Source organism: Anneissia japonica, unplaced genomic scaffold, assembly GCF_011630105.1.
Source record: "Anneissia japonica isolate Jap-2015-1 unplaced genomic scaffold, ASM1163010v1 scaffold1537_len634075_cov158, whole genome shotgun sequence".
Classification (NCBI taxonomy): domain Eukaryota; kingdom Metazoa; phylum Echinodermata; class Crinoidea; order Comatulida; family Comatulidae; genus Anneissia; species Anneissia japonica.
This window is the reverse complement of record NW_022723531.1, coordinates 75,702-93,585: the sequence shown is the minus strand read 5'-3', so window position 1 is coordinate 93,585 and position 17,884 is coordinate 75,702. Positions and strand designations below refer to the sequence as shown.

Genomic DNA, 17,884 nt, shown 5'->3' with positions numbered 1-17,884 from the left:
GTACTTGAGAACCCTGCACTTTCGATTCCACTCAGTGCATTATGACTTTGCGGTGAATTTCAATGACGTCATCTTTGTCTCAGCGTATCAACGTCCCAGCGTATCAGCGTCTCAGTGTATCAGCGTTTATAAGACAACGTAGTAAATTCAGCCTCCTAAGCCTCCTATTAAGTCTATAGGCCTAGCCCTAAATGTTTGTTTAGCATTAAAATACAGGAGGTCAACGCTAGACTATCCTAGGCTAGGCCTACCATCTACTAGGCCAGGGTATATTAATCCATTTAATTTGCTAATTTTTCTAATGTTAATAATGGTTCTATTTTATATCGTCTTTTTCGTATTGTTCTCCATGTTGTTGTATCCATGGAATTAGTGAAGATCAGCATTAATATTTTGTATTTAAATTTTACTGTTCAATTTTTAATTTTCCATGGTTAAAAAATATATATTATTATTATTTAATATTATTATTATTATTTAATATAGTTATTATTATTATTGTTATTATTATTATTATTATTTCTGATCCAACCTTCCATCTCAGTAAACCTTGACGGCCCCCCTTGTCTCCAGACAAGAACCCCTACTCCTCACTGAGTGGCCCTGGATATGACTATGAGACTTCACATAAATTTAATTACTTGTCCATCCAAACTTCTTTTTTTTCTACACACCCTACCCCACCCTGGCACTGCCACTGCTCTCTGATGATTTCTGCTAGATTCAATTTAATTCAAATTACATTTGTTTGTATTCCTACCCACTCATTCAGTTTAATTTTATTATTATTTTATATTATTAATGTAATTACTGAATAAAAGAATAATAAATACTTCTCCCGAGGTTACATCCTTAAAAATGATGAACCGGGCGAGAGAATCAAGCAGAAAAAAATTTCTTTTGTTTGTATTCCTACCAACTCATTCAGTTTAATTGTGTTATTGTGCACTAGTATTTTATATTATTAATGTTTAAAAATTAAGAATAAGATTGGATTTTCTTTGAATGTTGATTAATATGATCATATGAGCTGTCATTTATTGATTCACTCTCTTTGTTTCCAATGTGTTACAGTTTAAAGAGACTCCTCTTCACAACCTGTTAGAAGCCAAACATATATTCAGAGATCACCTTAACATTGCAAGACTTCTTTTGGATGCCGGGGCTGATGTAAATATAGAGAATAAGGTAAAATATACAAGATATATAGTGGAGTAAATAATGTCATTGAAATTTGTATAAATGATTGCTGCTATTAAATAAGAAATATAATATGTTGGTGTAAATTGTATTTTGGAGATATCCCTACAGTATAAACATAGTAATATTAATAATAATACTAATAATTTATATTAATACATAAATTTTGAGTGTTTTAATAATTTAATGATGATGATGCTTCCAATGATTCCAAAGGTGATGGTTTGGATCGTGATGACGATTCTGAAGTAGATGGTGATGATAGCTTTAGTAGATATGAGCAGCTTAATTCAGTCGGCTAATCTGGTGGTAGCCGTTGTGTGTGCGCTGAAGCATGGAGATCTCTAGGTCCCCGGTTCAATTCCCATCGCTGCCTCTCCTTGTGATTCAGCTAGAGGGCTGAAAGACAAGTTACAATAGCGCACCGTCTTTTGGATGAGACGTTTAAGCCGTTGGTCGTGTGTGAATTATGGCCCATGTGCACGTTAAAGAACGCAGTACACTCTTCAGAAAAGAGTAGGGGATTGTCTCCCGGTGTACTGCCCAATCACCACCAGAAGGACCCCACTGGAAATAATTCGTCTTCTAGACTTTTGTGGGCTATCCTTGGTGTTTACACCAAATAAATCCAATCCTATAGGTACATTATTATTATTGTATCCGTTTGTTGTTTTCAATGTTTATCAATAATTGAATTGCCTTTTACTGTTTGTCCATGTCTTTCATTTTATGCAGCAGGCAAAAAGAATTGATTTCATCACATGTTTGGTTAATGATAATAAAGCAATCTTGAATCTTAAACTATTTTATATTATGAAGGTGATTGCAGTTCCATTGGTGATGTGGAAAATGAAAATAAGACCAATTCAGAAAATAAGACCAATTCCAAAAATAATATAAAAAAATTTGCTTACAGCTTGAGCAGTGGCTGATCTAGGATTAAAGAATGGAGGATGGCTAGGTAGTGTATACAGGTTGTTCATGGAGGCCTCGACCCCAGAACTTTCCACATTCTGAGGTCTGTTAATGATGTTGAATTCTCATACAAATAAATAAAATAATTCTGGCTTTTCTGTTGACGGATAATATCAACAAGGCCAGATGAAATTATTTGATCATATGATGATAATGATTACATAAACAGCAGCACAGTGTCAGTAGTGGAGCCTAATATGAGAGAAGAGAGTCCATGGCTGGGGTGAATGAGGGTGGGAATGAGATGAGCTTAATTGTAGGTTATTTGGTAAAATGTAAACCACTCCACAAAGTATCTTGACTTTAGAAATGTTAACTTTGTTTCTATTACTTGGTATAAAGAGATTGCTCTAGTCTAGGCCTATGTATTTTTGTGGGAAAGGTTATCCACCCTATTCACTTCTCCCCATCCTAGATCTATCCTTGCTTGAGTTATTTAAATAGCTGTTGTTGCTGCTTGATTGATTGACAAAGATTCTGAAGAACACCGGTACAGTAATATTAGCATAACAAGCGATTGTGTTGTTAAGGGAATGGTCTTATAATCAATACTTATGATTGAATCTTTGCAAGATATAAAAGAAAATTGCACTGATATGTACATATAATATTTCTTTTATGATACTTCTTGTGATTATTTTTGCATGATACTTTCTATGAAGTATTTTTTAAAGTGGAATGATCGATATTGATTTGTTTTAAGTTTTATGTGTTATTATTTTTACAGACCAATCGGACGCCACGTGATCTCTATATAAATAATAAATGTCAGAGGTATGATTCTACAAATAGAGAAAAACACAAGGAAGAAGTTTTGCAACTTCTGCAAGGTGAGCAGTTAATACAATTTAATTATTCATGTTATTGTTTATTACCTGTAGGTCAATGTAATTTTATTTCCTGCTTATATTAATTGGATAATAATTTATTATATTATCTGCTGTAAATAATGTATTGCAATGAAGCTCATTGTACATCACAGATGTTTACTCCTTGTGGGTCATCATCAATCCCATGTACCTGCTTTGTTATTTTATATCAGCAAAGTTTTGTTGCACTGGAAAATTATACTAATACCATTATTTGCTTTCTTCCAAATGTTGTAATATTAATTTTATAAAATATTGATGATGATGATGGTGGCTGTGGCTATGGTGATGATGACAGTGATGATGGGGATGATATTATTTTATGATAATATTAATATAGCAAGTCATGTTTCAAATTATTTCACAACATCTAATTATATTTTTTTTTCTATTTGAGTTATAAACAACTATTTGAAATTTTATAATAATGAAGCATTTTCCATATGATTGTGTTTTCTTTATTATTTTTTATTTTTTTAAAAGAATTTTATTTGTACTTAACCAACATATTTGAAAATTTCTCTATACTTTGTTGATAATTGATGAGCAGCATTATCTTCTTGCCTATGTAAATTAGGGATTGCAGTCCCAGAAGTAATTATGGCTAGAGGAGAAGCAGCTCTGAAGGTTTTTAATGAGGAGTTGGAAGATGGCAAAATCACAGTAAACCACGCACGATTAATGGTGACTGGAAAGGAGGGCGTTGGAAAAACGTGTTTGGTAAACACTCTGCTTGAAAAACCGTAAGTTTCTGAAGTATCTGTCAATGTATTTTGGTATAAATGTTGCCATATTACTCTTCTTTTTTAATTGTATTTTATGTTCTTTTTATATATACTGTATTACCATACATTATGATGGCCACAGAAGTGGGTTATTCTCTGGACCTGGATGAAAACAATTATTGTTTCAAAATGTACAAATTTTCATTAGTCATACCTCTACTCCTCCATGTAATCCACAGCCCGATCATCAATAAATCAATCAATTGCAAATTTATATGAAATCTATAATTCATAAGATACTTGCAATGCCCTCCTCAAAATCCACCATTGCACTTATACTACAATATCCACTTTAACATAAAAGTAAAGGTAAAGGTAGGAGAATAACCCATAACTTGCAGCGTCATTGTGCTGAATTGCAAATGGGCATGGTCCGTGACTACCTAGCAGCCGTGAAGAGGCGCTTCTTGGTAGATAAATGTTCACATCATTCCACAACGACAGGGGCTGAAATGAACCATAACATCAGGGTAATCCTCCAAAAGATGCAATGGGTTCTTTAAAGTGCACACGAGCCAGATGTATACACTGGACCTCCATTTTAAGTCCTTATTCAAGAAGACTTGGTTCTACCAACCGAACCATAAACGAGGAGCGGCTGGAATCAGCGCCGATGTTAAAGGCTGTAGCTAGCAGCGACCCTGCCTTACCGCTCGGCCACTCGACTCGACCCACATACACAATTTGTAATGCTAAATTGTGTTAGACTTATTTCCACAGATTTAATGAAGCAGAACCATCAACCGATGGAATTGTTTTGACTACAGCTTTCCAAACTACTGATGTTGGTTGTAAGTGGAAAGAAACTGAGGACATGGACGGTAAGACAAGAAACAATATAACTTTAAATCCTTTTGTTATTTGTTATCACTTGAGCTTTGATGAATTTCACTGTTATTTTAAATCTTTATAGAGTGTGAACGGATTAAGCTGATATATGATAATGAATTAGAAGGTAGAGTTGCTGGGAAATTAAAACTGAAAGGTAATCAAATAGAGGGAGTTGAATTGACACCTCAACCAGCACTAGAACCAGCACCTCAACCAGAACCTTCACCTCTACCAGCAGCAGAACCGGCACCTCAACCAGCACCAGAACCAGCACCTCAACCAGCACCAGAACCAGCACCTCTACCAGCACCTCAACCAGCACCTCTACCAGCACCAGCACACATGCCTAAAAGAACGAGAACCCAGAAATTAATTAGGCGTGTGTTCTCTCCATTCAGCAAAAAAAAGAGAAAAGGAAAATCATTTATCACACTACAGGTAAGACAACACAAGGCTGTATGTGTTTTTCACACATCATAAAACAAACTTAACTATAAAATGTGCAACTAATTTATTTTTATTTTATTTTATTTCAACAATATTTTACGAGGGTGGTCCATCCAGCTGGAGCTGAACATTAGGGAGCCTCAATACATAACACAAGTAACAAAGGAAATATAAATGGTTAACAAAGAAATTAAAATGATAAAATAATATTAAAAACCAAGTAACAAAGGAAAAGAAATCATTACAATGTATAAACATATTATATAAATAAAATTTAAAATAAAATCAAATTGACTAAAAAAAAATTAAAAGAAGAATAATAATGTCAAAATAAAGAAAATAACAAAGTTAAAATTGAAACAAATTAAAAAAAAATATATATATAAGTTTAGGGCCAGCCTGAAGAAAAAAAGAGAGAGGGGTGTGGTGGAGGTGGGGGAGACAGGGAAAAAATATTACTAAACCACGGAAAGAGAGAGAGATAGCTTTTGAGGTTACATTTAAAGGATGAGATGCTTGTAGAATTTCAGCTTTTTAAAGAGAGTGAGTTTAAAAGGGAGGGGGCATTGAAGCTGAAACAAAGGATAAGGAGATCACCTAAACAAGAACTGCTTACAAAAATACAAACTAACAACAGAAGAATAGAAAAACTGAAAACAAAAAAACCAAAGGTACATCCAAATATACTATACTGTAAACTTATCAAAATTATGTTGAAATTATCCTGTTAAAAATTGGAAGAGTGGTGGTACTATTTTTTAATTTATACAACTCCACTCCTTAATCCTCATAATGATACTTGGTTTATGTATTAGTTTTATGTAAATGATTATTACATATTAAATATGAAAGTGATTACTTTAGCTATTGTCAATCCTTGGCAAACGTGCCTAAATGAATATCATAACATGACCTGTATCATATTTTATATCTTGAGACTATATAAACATATTCCAAATGAAGCTTCCAAAATGATTATAAAAAATTAGTAGTCCTTTCATTCATATTGCTGTGTTCTAAGTTTGAGTTGTAGGAAATACTACCCAGAATCAATTTAAATATTTCCTTCATACACATTTAAATTTATGGATATGTTTTATAAAGGATTTAAAGCCATCACTTAACAAAACAAAATATTCCAAAAAAGCAAAACTGTTTATCTGATGTGAGCTTCTAATTACACTCAGTAGCTTGAATCAATCACTTTAGTGATGAATAATATTAACACAGTTAATTTATTTATTTATATTTATTTGTTTTTGTTTTGTTTTGTATTTTTTTTTTTTTTTTAACATTAGGGTCAGGGTGATACAAGTTTCACTTCTAATCTTGATCCCATTGATGGTCGCTATTATTTATTTTATTTCAGTTCTGTTTACTTGCAGTATGTATAATTTATGTATCTGTATGTTGACCACTATGAATGAATGTACTTTTGAACTTGAACTTGAACAGTAGTGTCATTCACATAGAACTTTGAGCAAGTTGGTGAACAAGTTGAATCTTGTGCTAAATTTGAATTTGAACCATTCAAATTTAGCAAGATATCAGTTATTAACTCACTACTGGACATCAAATAGAGACTACTTAATTCAGATATAAGCAAGTTGACAACAACGCTAATTAAAAAAATGTAATTAGGTCACAAATAAATCAATCTGGTTGACGCTGTTTGACAACTTTTAGCGTGTATTTTCCATTATTGTGTATTTTCACTATTTATTTTTGAGTACTGAAAGTTGTAGCTGCTGTTGTCCAACAATAACTATCAGTATAAACATTTTTTCATCCAGTTGTTCATTTGAAGCATTCATTCGTAATAAAACTTCCGTGGACAGAATAATTAAAGACATATACTAATTGTCTATTGAACATATAAATTGTAAATTATTTTTGTTGATTAAGCTAACTTCATGATTAAGCTAACTTTCTCTAGTTTTATGTAAATGTAGGAGTTAATCAGGTAAATGTTTGTAATCTCCTTGTTACCTATACTTTGGTTGTTTTATGTTTTAGTTCACTTGATCTTGAGAATGTGTCCATGATGGAGCTGAAATGTCAATCCTTTCTAAAGTTAGTTTTTTGTATTACATAAAGTGGTATTAATTGATTTATTTATATTTTTATACACAGTATGATGTGATGTCAGGACCAATAGAAACAGAACACAAAGAAGGTTGTTATTATTTAATCAATATTCAAAGAAATATACATAATTAAATATTTTATTCATATTTTTATCATATCTGTAACCATAAAGATAACAAGCCATAGTTGTTACAACATTTTAAAGTAAGATAACCATGATAGATTAACTTTATTAATTTAAAAATATAATCTCTAAGATTATTCAAAGAAAATTGTCTATTACTTTGAACACTGTTGCCATCATAGTTATATTATTTAGTGTTATCCTTATAGTATACTTTATATAAAATCATCTTGTTACCAACCTTTGATAGTATTATTTAATCAGTATCATTCTAATGTGAGGGTCTCTTGTTGAAATGTTGATAATTGTGATTGGCATGGATAAACTTATAATTGTCTGACTATTATTTTAAATACTGTTGCCTTCACATGATCACATGTTTATGTGATCATTACTTTAAAAATATTATCCTCTTTATATTGTTACCCAACTTTGCTAATATTTGAAATTATTTAATCAGTATCTAGCCAAGCACTTCCATCTGAAATTCAGGAAAGAGTTGTTGATAGAATTACTGGAAAGACCTCACAGACCATTGATAATAAAGATATGACTTATATCTGGGACTTTGCTGGCCAGCAGCTGTACTACATCACACATCGAGTAAGTACTTATAACATTCTTTATGTTATGCAATGGACACGATCCAGGTTAGAGATTCCTAGTGTAGGCCACAAGATTCCTCCTACAACACTGCTGCATTTTGACAAAGTTAACCATTTGGATGGAATGTGATTTCTAAAAAAGATTACAAAATGTCAATAGAAAAAGATAATTTAGATCATCATAAATGTAGAAAAATAGTTCTAGTTATTTTAACAGTATCGTGTATGTTTATTGAAACTTATTCCCTTGCCGATTATACGTAATTGAATCGCTTTTTAATAATTAAAAGATAATCTAGATCATCAATAAACTTAACTGTTGAATAATTGTTAACATATTATCAATTATCACATTTTACATTTTATTTTAGATATTCTTAACAAGCGAAGCAGTGTATGTGATTTTGTTCAATTTGCTGGAAAGTATGTACGACAAAGGAAAGAAAAGAGTCTATAAGGGGGTAAATAGGTCAATTCTTATAATTTAAATAAATTTTTACAAAAAAAAACATTTTTTTCTTCTTTTTTTGTGGTTTTAATGAAATTAATAAGGAAAATATTAAATAATTTTAATGAATTGTATATTTTATATGATGATTGCATTATATATCAATTTGCTATGTAATATATAAAATAATAATGTATATTTGATAACTATAAAATTTAATATCTGTTTATAAAATTGTAAATACCGCTTTTATTGATTAGTTATTTTTTAATTATTTACTGTAGGCTTACAGTTTTGATAGTATTGTATTATGCTTGTTTCGTGTCTGTTTTTTGTTTGGTAGGAAAACTCAGGAAATTTTCAACTTTTGTTGCATTTTGAGTGTTTTATACCAAATAAATAAAAAAAAATCATATATATGCTGCGTAATGACATTGTTGAGTGCTGTATGTTATCTATTCTTGATGAATATCTTGTAATTTTCTTTTCTGTTCAGGACAAATATGTGATGACATATGATATGACAAATATACAGATCATCAAATACTGGATGAGGTTGATATATACATACGCTGTCCCAGTTGAGCCCCAACAGCAGCAGCTACAAGCCAAGAAACCTCAAATTGTGGTGGTTGGTACTCACAGTGAGAGCCTACCTGGGACCGATGATGAAAAGAAGGAGAAGGTAAAATGTAATCTGAACTTAATGACATAATTTATTAGTAACATGTGAACAGTGTGTGATGCGTTTCTATATTTATTCAGATTGAAGAACAATTTGGAATAATATTTGAAGCAATCAAAGGCACTCCGTATGAATGTCACGTGGTGAGGAAAATATATGCCATTGACAACAAATCTCAAATCGAAAGTGAGATGCTGACAACACTTAAACAAGATGTTGGTGGATTTCTGAAAGCAATGCCCAAAACCATCCCACTCAAATGGCTTGAATTCCAGCGTATATTGCAGGAGAATGGTAGGACAACAGTGCGCATGACGCATGATGAGGTACGTTTTTATTATGTTGTTGTATATCGATTTATTGAAAAAATTGAATACGATGTCAGATCGAGACAAAGCCCACAGATAGATAAAACACATGAGAAGAGCAAGTATGCCTAATGACAAAGGGAGACTCAGGCAAAGAACAATAGTGTACAGGTCATGACTTTTATATAAAGGATGAAAAGAAATGTTTCAGTATTCACACCCTCACCACATACAATTTAATAGAATGCATTTCCCACTACTTTTTATCATTAAGCATCAAATACACAAGCACTTAAATTTACAAATTCACTCCTCCCTGCTATTGCCATATATCTGGTTAATTTACTTTGATTTTTATGTGAGTTACATGAAATTCTTTTTCCAAGGTTCAACATATGGTGCATGTAACTACACCTAAATATGAAAAAAAATAGTTAAAATGTGTTAAAATAAAAGATACCATTGATTAGTTGACAATTATATAATAATATAATGTGCGGTACATAAATATAGAATCTTACTTAATACACTTGTTGATTGCAACTATCTCTTATGAATTGCATTGTTCAATCGGATTGCAAGAGGGAGAATTGAGTATCGAAAATATTCTATAAACATCAAATAATATTGAAATAAATTGTCGTCATTTAGATCACTTGAAGTTTACTCATCGTCGCACTGATACTTATAAATTTAGTGTGTTTAATTTATTTCCGAGGATTTGAGATGTTGTGCCTTCACATATTCGCGACAGTTTGTCGATTGGCCTTTCTCAATTTCTTGGTGCCTTAAAGGATCAATTCAAAAAATAAAATTTGTTGTGTGAGGGTTCCGATGGCGGATAATCTCGACTTCTTGATTTTAAATAATTTGAAGTTTCTCTTTTTTCTGCGCTACTGCTTTCGCTGATACTTATTTTGCAGTTGCTCTTTGCTGGTATCAATTATTGTTGTTCTCATGGAGTTTCTGGGAATATCCAAGTGTTTATTTTTAGTGGCTTCATGAGATTAACAGTATATTGTTTCTTGCGTGCTGCGCTGTGCTGTTCTGCGCTGCGTTGTGCCTTGCCGTTTTAATCGTTTTTACTTCCAGAGAACAGAGATTTATTTATATATTTTATGTATCCTTAAATCAGTGGAGAAACTTTATACAGCAATTTAGTTTGCTTTTTGTTTATCCTGTCTCTGATATTTGGTATTGTTATTTCTGTATGTTTTGTTATCTGTTTGACGAAATAAATGAAATGAAAAATGAGTTGTTGTGACAAGAAGTTTTCTTTAGGCCAAACAAAATTAATTCTGTCTCAACTCACTTGAAAAATTCAATGCAAAATGAGGTTTTTTTTTAAATTTTGTTTGTGTCTCATGTCACTTCCAGCTTTAAAAATTCAATGCGGAATGAGATATTTTTTTTTTGTCTCACGTCCATTCTAGCTTCAAAAATTCAATGTGGAATGTTTTTTTCTTTTCTACAGCTCAATGCTGAAGCAGATAATCCCCACAGTATAAAGTTAATGGACAATTTTGTTTTGTATTAAATTTTCACATTTTATTGTATATCTCTATTTTAAATATTCTCTTGTCAAAAACAAATTCATGTACTTGTGAATATGATAACACCATTTTAGGACCTATCAAGTTACAGTTGCAGCTTCAACAATCCATATACATTTCAGGGGCAAACATTAGATTTGATTGGCTGATGGAACCCTGCAAAAAGTTTGTTGCACCCCAAGTCATGTACTAAAAAGACCATATTGATCGCCGTAATGTTGAATACAAAGCCCTTCCTTGTTAATTCTTGTTGTTTACTGTCTAAAAATAAACAAATCGTGAACTTCGGGTAAAAATAGACAACACCATCCCTATAGAGAACCGCACTGTGGACTGACCGGATCATTGATTCACAGCGTGAAGACTCACATGTTCCACAGAGAGATAGACGCCATTTGCGCCATTGAAATTTATTGATAGACTCGCACAACAGTTATTTTCAACAAAAATAATCAGGAAAAAAAATTGTAAAATTTGAATATTCAATGCACAAACTATAACAATATTTTTTTTTTCATGTGTGCGACATGAAACAAAGAATTAATTTTGTTTGGCCTTAATGATGGAATAATGCATCCTGACTTACTGAAGTTAATATATTTACTTAGAGTGTATCTTGTCATCTAATATACATTTAAATTTATTTTTTTAAGAGATTTTTATACTTTCTACATTTTTATATATTTAGGTCTGTGCAGTTGCCACTAAATGCGGACTCTCTGTTAAGAATCTGATCCACACCCTAAACTACTTACATGATCTTGGAATCATTCTGTACTTTGAGAACAACAGACTACTGAAGCATACGGTGATAACAAACCCACGGAAGCTGATTTACATCTTCAAGAAAATTATCACTGTAGTGGAACCTCATGACAGCGAAAAGGTGAGTTAACAACAGTAGCGGCACCAGCGGGGGGGGTGTCAAGGGGCTTATTAAGCTCCCTCATCGAACAAGTCAAGCACCCCCCACCTGCCGAGCTCGTGGGCAGTCAAACAAAAAAGAATTCTAAATCAAGCCAAAAACATGTCTTTCACAGTCATAGAGTGCCATTTTCAGCCATCCAGAGGTCCCTATTTAAAAAAAAAATCTCATTTGGGAGTGGGAAACACCTCTCACACCCTAGAACCACCACTAGTGTATCCTTGAGTTTTCTTTAGGCCAAACAAAATTAATTTTGTCTCAAGTCACTTTTGAAAAATTCAATGCAATTTGTCTCATGTCACTTCTGGCTTTAAAAATTCTAGTATGATAATAAGTCAAGTAGGGCAAACGTCATTTTTGATTAAATCTCTCAAAAAGCATTGCAGTACCCACTGACTTGAAGATCTGATTCAACACTAGTCACAAGCACAAGCTTAGTGGTCTAGTGGTTATGACACCATGCTATTATTTGGAGGTTGTGGGTTCGATTCCAACACGAATCACTGGAGAAATTTTTTTGCAAGTATTTGGGAATGTATTGAGGTAGGCCAAGACATTCTGATTAAATTTCCAGACGCAAAACACCATTGAAACACAATGTGATTAATTACATGTCCAAATGATTTCAGTGGGCTGCAATGATTGAGCTATGGAATAAACTTGATGAAGAAGGAATTCTTGAGGAAGAGTTAGTCAGACATCTTTGGAGAGATGAGCTTGCCAAAGATGAATCTAGTTTTGAAGTCTTCTTGGAGTTAATGAAGCAGTTTGGACTACTCTGTGAGCAGATCAAGGTATTGCTTTTTTTCTTTTTCTTTTTTTTCTTCTTTTTTTTTTTTCTTTGGTGGCAAATACTTGGGGAGTTCAGATAGTCAGCCATCCAGCTAGTTAATGATAAGTTGACCTCTGCCCCTTAACTAACTTAATATACAGTGCAATCAATCCTAATAAGAATCTATTAAAAAATAAATAAATATAGAATAGGCAAAGAAATGCAGACATAAATGGTGACTTATTCCATCTTTTCATTGTAAAATGAAATTCAGCAAATTATTTTAAAAAAAGAGTTTAAATTATTTTAAGAATGTTAACCTTACTCTACCTTACATGCCATTTACATTGCAGAACATTTGTTTATTTAAAAAGCTGGTAACATACAGTAATATGTACATTTTTCTGTTATTTTCTATCTTTTTATTGAATTCATTTGATTTTTTCTCAAGAATCAGGAAAGCAAACATCGCTCGTTTTTTGTACCCTGTCGATTGAAACGGAGCAAAGACAATGTGTCTATTGAACATGATACAGCTCAGATGGTATCTATCCTTATACTGTATCAAAAGTCATTGTGATACTGGTTATTATTAGCGAACTTATCAATTAGCTAATATGTTTTTTAGAGACGCAAATGGCATTTTGTTATTTTAGCCTTGTGACGTCACTTCTCGAGGTAAACTATCGACAGTGACAAGTGGCTAAAATCTGGTAAAACTTGCTTTCTTTCCTTAAATCCCACTTGTTGCACGACGCAACATCAAGATATCTTTTCAATATATAAAGGAATTATGGTTTGAGTTTCGTAGAGGTAAAAGTTTATACCATGGTTAAGGTGATTTTTGACTGGACTAGTACGATAATAAGTCAAGTAGGGCAAACGTCATTTTGATTAAATCTCTCAAATAGCATTGCAGTACCCGCTGACTTGCAGATCTGATTCAACACTAGTCACTGAGCACACTCTTAGTGGTCTAGTGGTTATGACACCATGCTATTATCTGGAGGTCGTGGGTTCAATTCCAACACGAATCACTGGAGACATTTATTTGCAAGTATTTGGGAATGTATTGAGCAATCAGTATGATAGCACATTAGGTAGGCCAAGACATTCTGATTAAATTTCCAGACGCAAAACACCATTGAAACACAATGTGATTAATTGCATGTCCGAATGATTTCAGTGGGCTACAATGATTGAGCTATGGAATAAACTTGATGAAGAAGGAATTCTTGAGGAAGAGTTAGTCAGACATCTTTGGAGAGATGAGCTTGCCAAAGATGAATCTAGTTTTGAAGTCTTCTTGGAGTTGATGAAGCAGTTTGGACTACTCTGTGAGCAGATCAAGGTATTGCTTTTTTCTTTTCTTTTTTTTTTGTTGGAGTTCAGATAGTCAGTCATCCAGCTAGTTAATGATAAGTTGACCTCTGCCCCTTAACTAACTTAATATACTGTACAGTGCAATCAATCCTAATAAGAATCTATTAAAAATTAAATTAATGTAATTTTTTTTTAAAGGCAAAGAAATGCAGACATAAATGGTGACTTATTCCATCTTTTCATTGTAAAATGAAATTCAGCAAATTATTTAAAAAAAAGAGAGTTTAAATTATTTTAAGAATGTTAATCTTACTCTACCTCGCATGCCATTTGGATTGCAGAACATTTGATTATTTAAAAAACTGGTAATGTAAGATGTACATTTTTCTGGTATTTTCTATCTTTTTATTTAATTCATTTGTTTTTTTCACAAGAATCAGGAAAGCAAACATCGCTCGTTTTTTGTTCCCTGTCGTTTGAAACGGAGCAAAGACAATGTGTCTATTGAACATGATACAGCTCAGATGGTATCTATCTATATGGCCTCCGAGGATTTCATCCCTGATAGTGTCTTCCATCCTCTGGTTGTGAGCTTGATTGGAATGGTACAAGACATGGGCTACACAGCCATGCTGCAATTATTTAGCAACTATGCTAACATCAACCTAGGACTTGAACACACTCTCAGCTTAGGACCAGTAGTCATTAATAACAAGCCCTCATTGAAGGTAAGATGTTAAGAGATGTCATTTAGTTACTAACCATTGGAGTGATAGGCAATGAAGTGAAAATTAAAATCAAGACAAGAGTGATAAAGGTAAAAGTATCTTTCTAAGAGTTATTTGAATGTCACACACTTGTATGGTTTTTTTAATTGTTGTTATTGTTATGAATAGAAAAAAATTGTTACAGTAACAGCTGAGAGATAGGTGAATATAAAGGGATAATGCTCCTTGCCTAATTCTAACAAAAGTAGTGTTAGGAGGGTAATACAGGACAGATCCAGGTGACATGTCCCTCCCACTAACCAAAAAAAAAAAGAAAGTAAAATTAGAGGAGAAAGAGCCCATGGTACGCCAAAACAGCTATTTTTAAATTCAGATTCCATGTACCATTGTCAAGCATTTATAGACAAAAATTCAACACCTTCCCCAACACCCTTCCCCTGCTCAGTGTTTCACATTTTGCATGCCCCCACCCAAACTGTTTTTGTTGGATCCATGATTTACAAAAAAAAAAGTGGCAAGTAGCTTGCAGTTGAATTAGGATAAAATTTAAATAAAGGATTTGATTGTGCACTTAATGTATTGATATATTTTCTGGCATGCATGGAATTATTGATTGATTTAATGTTTGTATTTTAGCTGGAAATATTACGGGTGCCTATCATTCAGGAGGATGGTACCAAGACACCAACAGGTGAACCCAGTCCTAGAGTCTGTATGCAGGTAATCTAGTTTGATATTTGAAATCTTGCAATTGAATTAGCTGTAAAATTACACACAGCAATGGTGATGTTCATTATTAGTGATATTACCTGGAGATAATCATAAAGTAGATTTATCTAGGTAGAGTGTATGAGTAATATATATTCTACTGTGCTTGGATGAACATAGTACAAGTGCAATCCAAATATTTAATATACAGATATGCTTTTTTGTGATTTGGACAGCTAGTAGTGTATTGTTTGTTTTTTTTTTTATTAAACTTTATTTAATGACAGATAATGTATTGTCTGTTTTCTTGTTTATTTATATATTTGTTGGGACTTTATTTAATGAGGATATCCTGTGCACCCACCCATTAATGGAAAGCTAATATTTAGAGATCCTCAACAAACAAATTTAAAATACACAGAAAAAATAGAAGAAATATACTGACAAAATGAAGAATAAGTTTGAAAAAGACATCCATATGACATCCATATGAAACATTAAACCAATAAAAAGATGAATTCTTATAATAACATAATGAAAAATTATTGAACTTTTAAAAATAAAATAATTTTGATAATAATGGAAGAAAATTGGCCAAAGAGAATGGTAATGACTATAATATTGATGACGATATAAATAGCAATAATTCTGATGGCAAAAGCAACAGCACTATTGCGTCATTGTTTCATTGAGCATCATGAAATCAATTAAATCATATAAAATCTAACAATTCAAAATTGAAATCATAAATCATTTTTTGGTGGTGCTTCTCTAATATAGTATGATTCATTTTTTTATATTTTTGTAATGTTTTCAACTTTAATTTTTATTTTGTATTAAAAATCTTCATTTAAGGTGTTAGAGTTTCTGAAGAAAGAAATGAAAGTACTGACGTCTGGAATGAAGCACACACGTTATAAGTTCCGTGTCCTGTGCTGGGTAAACTTGCAAGAAATGCACTTCCACGATTTAGAAGAGTGCCTGGAAAATGGCTGTATCCTATGTGGGAAGGTATTGATAACCACAGGCAAACTTCAGAGAATGTTCAAGAATAGGCAACTAGTGACAGGTAAATCAAGCATTTTTTTTTAATCAAAAACAAATACATACACAAACTGTGCACACCTATAATAATAATAACATATTTATACACTAAAAGTCTGTCTTGCTAGATCTTGTTGACTGAACGCTAGTCAATACAGTTAATACAAGAGGCGATCTTGACTACATGGTCTAGATCTTTTTTATTTTTCTACGATGAGCCGCTGTACCATACAATTATTGAGAGGGTTAAAACATATTTTATTCAATTTTGTCATATTTTTCTTTTAATGATAATTTATAATTTACATTTTCAAATTTTCAAATTACTCCTTGGAAATCATTGTTTCATTACTGAATCTGGATTGGTACTCCTCAGTGCAAAGCAAGGAGGGGAAAGCATTATCCAGTAATAAGAGATGGACATAAAAATTGTCAGAGGGCCCAAGTGAATTTACATTCATTTACTACTAGTACTTTTATCTTTATGCTCAGTTTTGATTTGATTTGATTTGATATCATAAAGTTATAATTTCAGGGATAACCTTCAAAATCCTAAAACAGATTTATTTCCAGAGGGGTTCCATTTTATTATTACTTTTTCAGGTTATTGTTATCGGTCCATTCCAACACAGGGTATTTTAGTCAAAGAGGTTTGGCTGCAAACATAGCTTTTTAATATTATTTTCGAGGGCAACAAGAAAATTGTAGGCAGTATGTGACCCATGCCCACCTGTGATATAGTATAAATACACCATTGATTTATATAAACTGATTTGATCCTGATCCAATATTTGATGGTGATAGACAGCAGTCAGTTTTAATAATTTGATTTTTTATTTATTGTTATAACAATTTATTTGTTGTAGATTCTCCAATGCAATTAGCATGTTCCAGTGTTACTGAAACAGCGCCACCAGGTTAGTGTTTTAAATGTTATCAGGGTTTGCACGCGTCCTTAAATTCCTTGAATGTCCTGAAAAACAAATGAGCATTTTTTAGTACTGGAAAGTCCTGGAAATTTACGATTGTCCTTGAATGTCCTCGAAATTTGATTATTTACCATGGTATTGCAGGTTGCCTAGTAACGGTAGGCCAAGTAGGCTCCCGCGATATTATTGGAAGAATCATGTCAAATCTTTGTACACCGCCAATCCAGGAATGTTATCGAAGACAGAAAGATTGTCAAATGCTGAATGTGGCAGTGGTTTAGACAAACTTCTGCGATTCAGTGAATGAAGTTGTTTGCCTATATTTTAGTAAAGCGGTGATTTCTTAATAGTTTTGTATACTGATTATGTTTGCATGTAATTTTAATTAACTAGCCAGCTCCCTCCTGGTCTAGATAAGTTCAAAATAAGTTTAAAAGGTTAGTTAATAATAATATTCAACATTAGTCAAGGTGGGTGACTTTGCTAGGGGGCGACTTTGCTAGGGGGCGACTTGGTAATTGGGCGACTTGACAAGGT

At 32.6% G+C, this 17,884-nt stretch overlaps 1 protein-coding gene across 1 annotated transcript in view; it reads left to right on the top strand.

The window, feature by feature from the left end:
• Nucleotides 1-17,628, top strand: part of LOC117112244 — a 29,443-nt gene extending 11,815 nt beyond the window's left edge. Inside the window, exons 5-22 of the mRNA XM_033255316.1 lie at nucleotides 1,075-1,188; nucleotides 2,903-3,005; nucleotides 3,622-3,787; nucleotides 4,550-4,650; nucleotides 4,743-5,098; nucleotides 7,241-7,283; nucleotides 7,780-7,922; nucleotides 8,296-8,385; nucleotides 8,869-9,057; nucleotides 9,138-9,383; nucleotides 11,607-11,804; nucleotides 12,473-12,637; nucleotides 13,067-13,159; nucleotides 14,466-14,666; nucleotides 15,303-15,386; nucleotides 16,230-16,443; nucleotides 17,285-17,335; nucleotides 17,492-17,628. Of these exons, the coding sequence (XP_033111207.1) occupies nucleotides 1,075-1,188; nucleotides 2,903-3,005; nucleotides 3,622-3,787; nucleotides 4,550-4,650; nucleotides 4,743-5,098; nucleotides 7,241-7,283; nucleotides 7,780-7,922; nucleotides 8,296-8,385; nucleotides 8,869-9,057; nucleotides 9,138-9,383; nucleotides 11,607-11,804; nucleotides 12,473-12,637; nucleotides 13,067-13,159; nucleotides 14,466-14,666; nucleotides 15,303-15,386; nucleotides 16,230-16,443; nucleotides 17,285-17,335; nucleotides 17,492-17,628 (2,694 nt within the window). The remainder of the gene's footprint in view (nucleotides 1-1,074; nucleotides 1,189-2,902; nucleotides 3,006-3,621; nucleotides 3,788-4,549; nucleotides 4,651-4,742; nucleotides 5,099-7,240; nucleotides 7,284-7,779; nucleotides 7,923-8,295; nucleotides 8,386-8,868; nucleotides 9,058-9,137; nucleotides 9,384-11,606; nucleotides 11,805-12,472; nucleotides 12,638-13,066; nucleotides 13,160-14,465; nucleotides 14,667-15,302; nucleotides 15,387-16,229; nucleotides 16,444-17,284; nucleotides 17,336-17,491) is intronic.
• The last annotated feature ends 256 nt before the right edge of the window (nucleotides 17,629-17,884 follow it).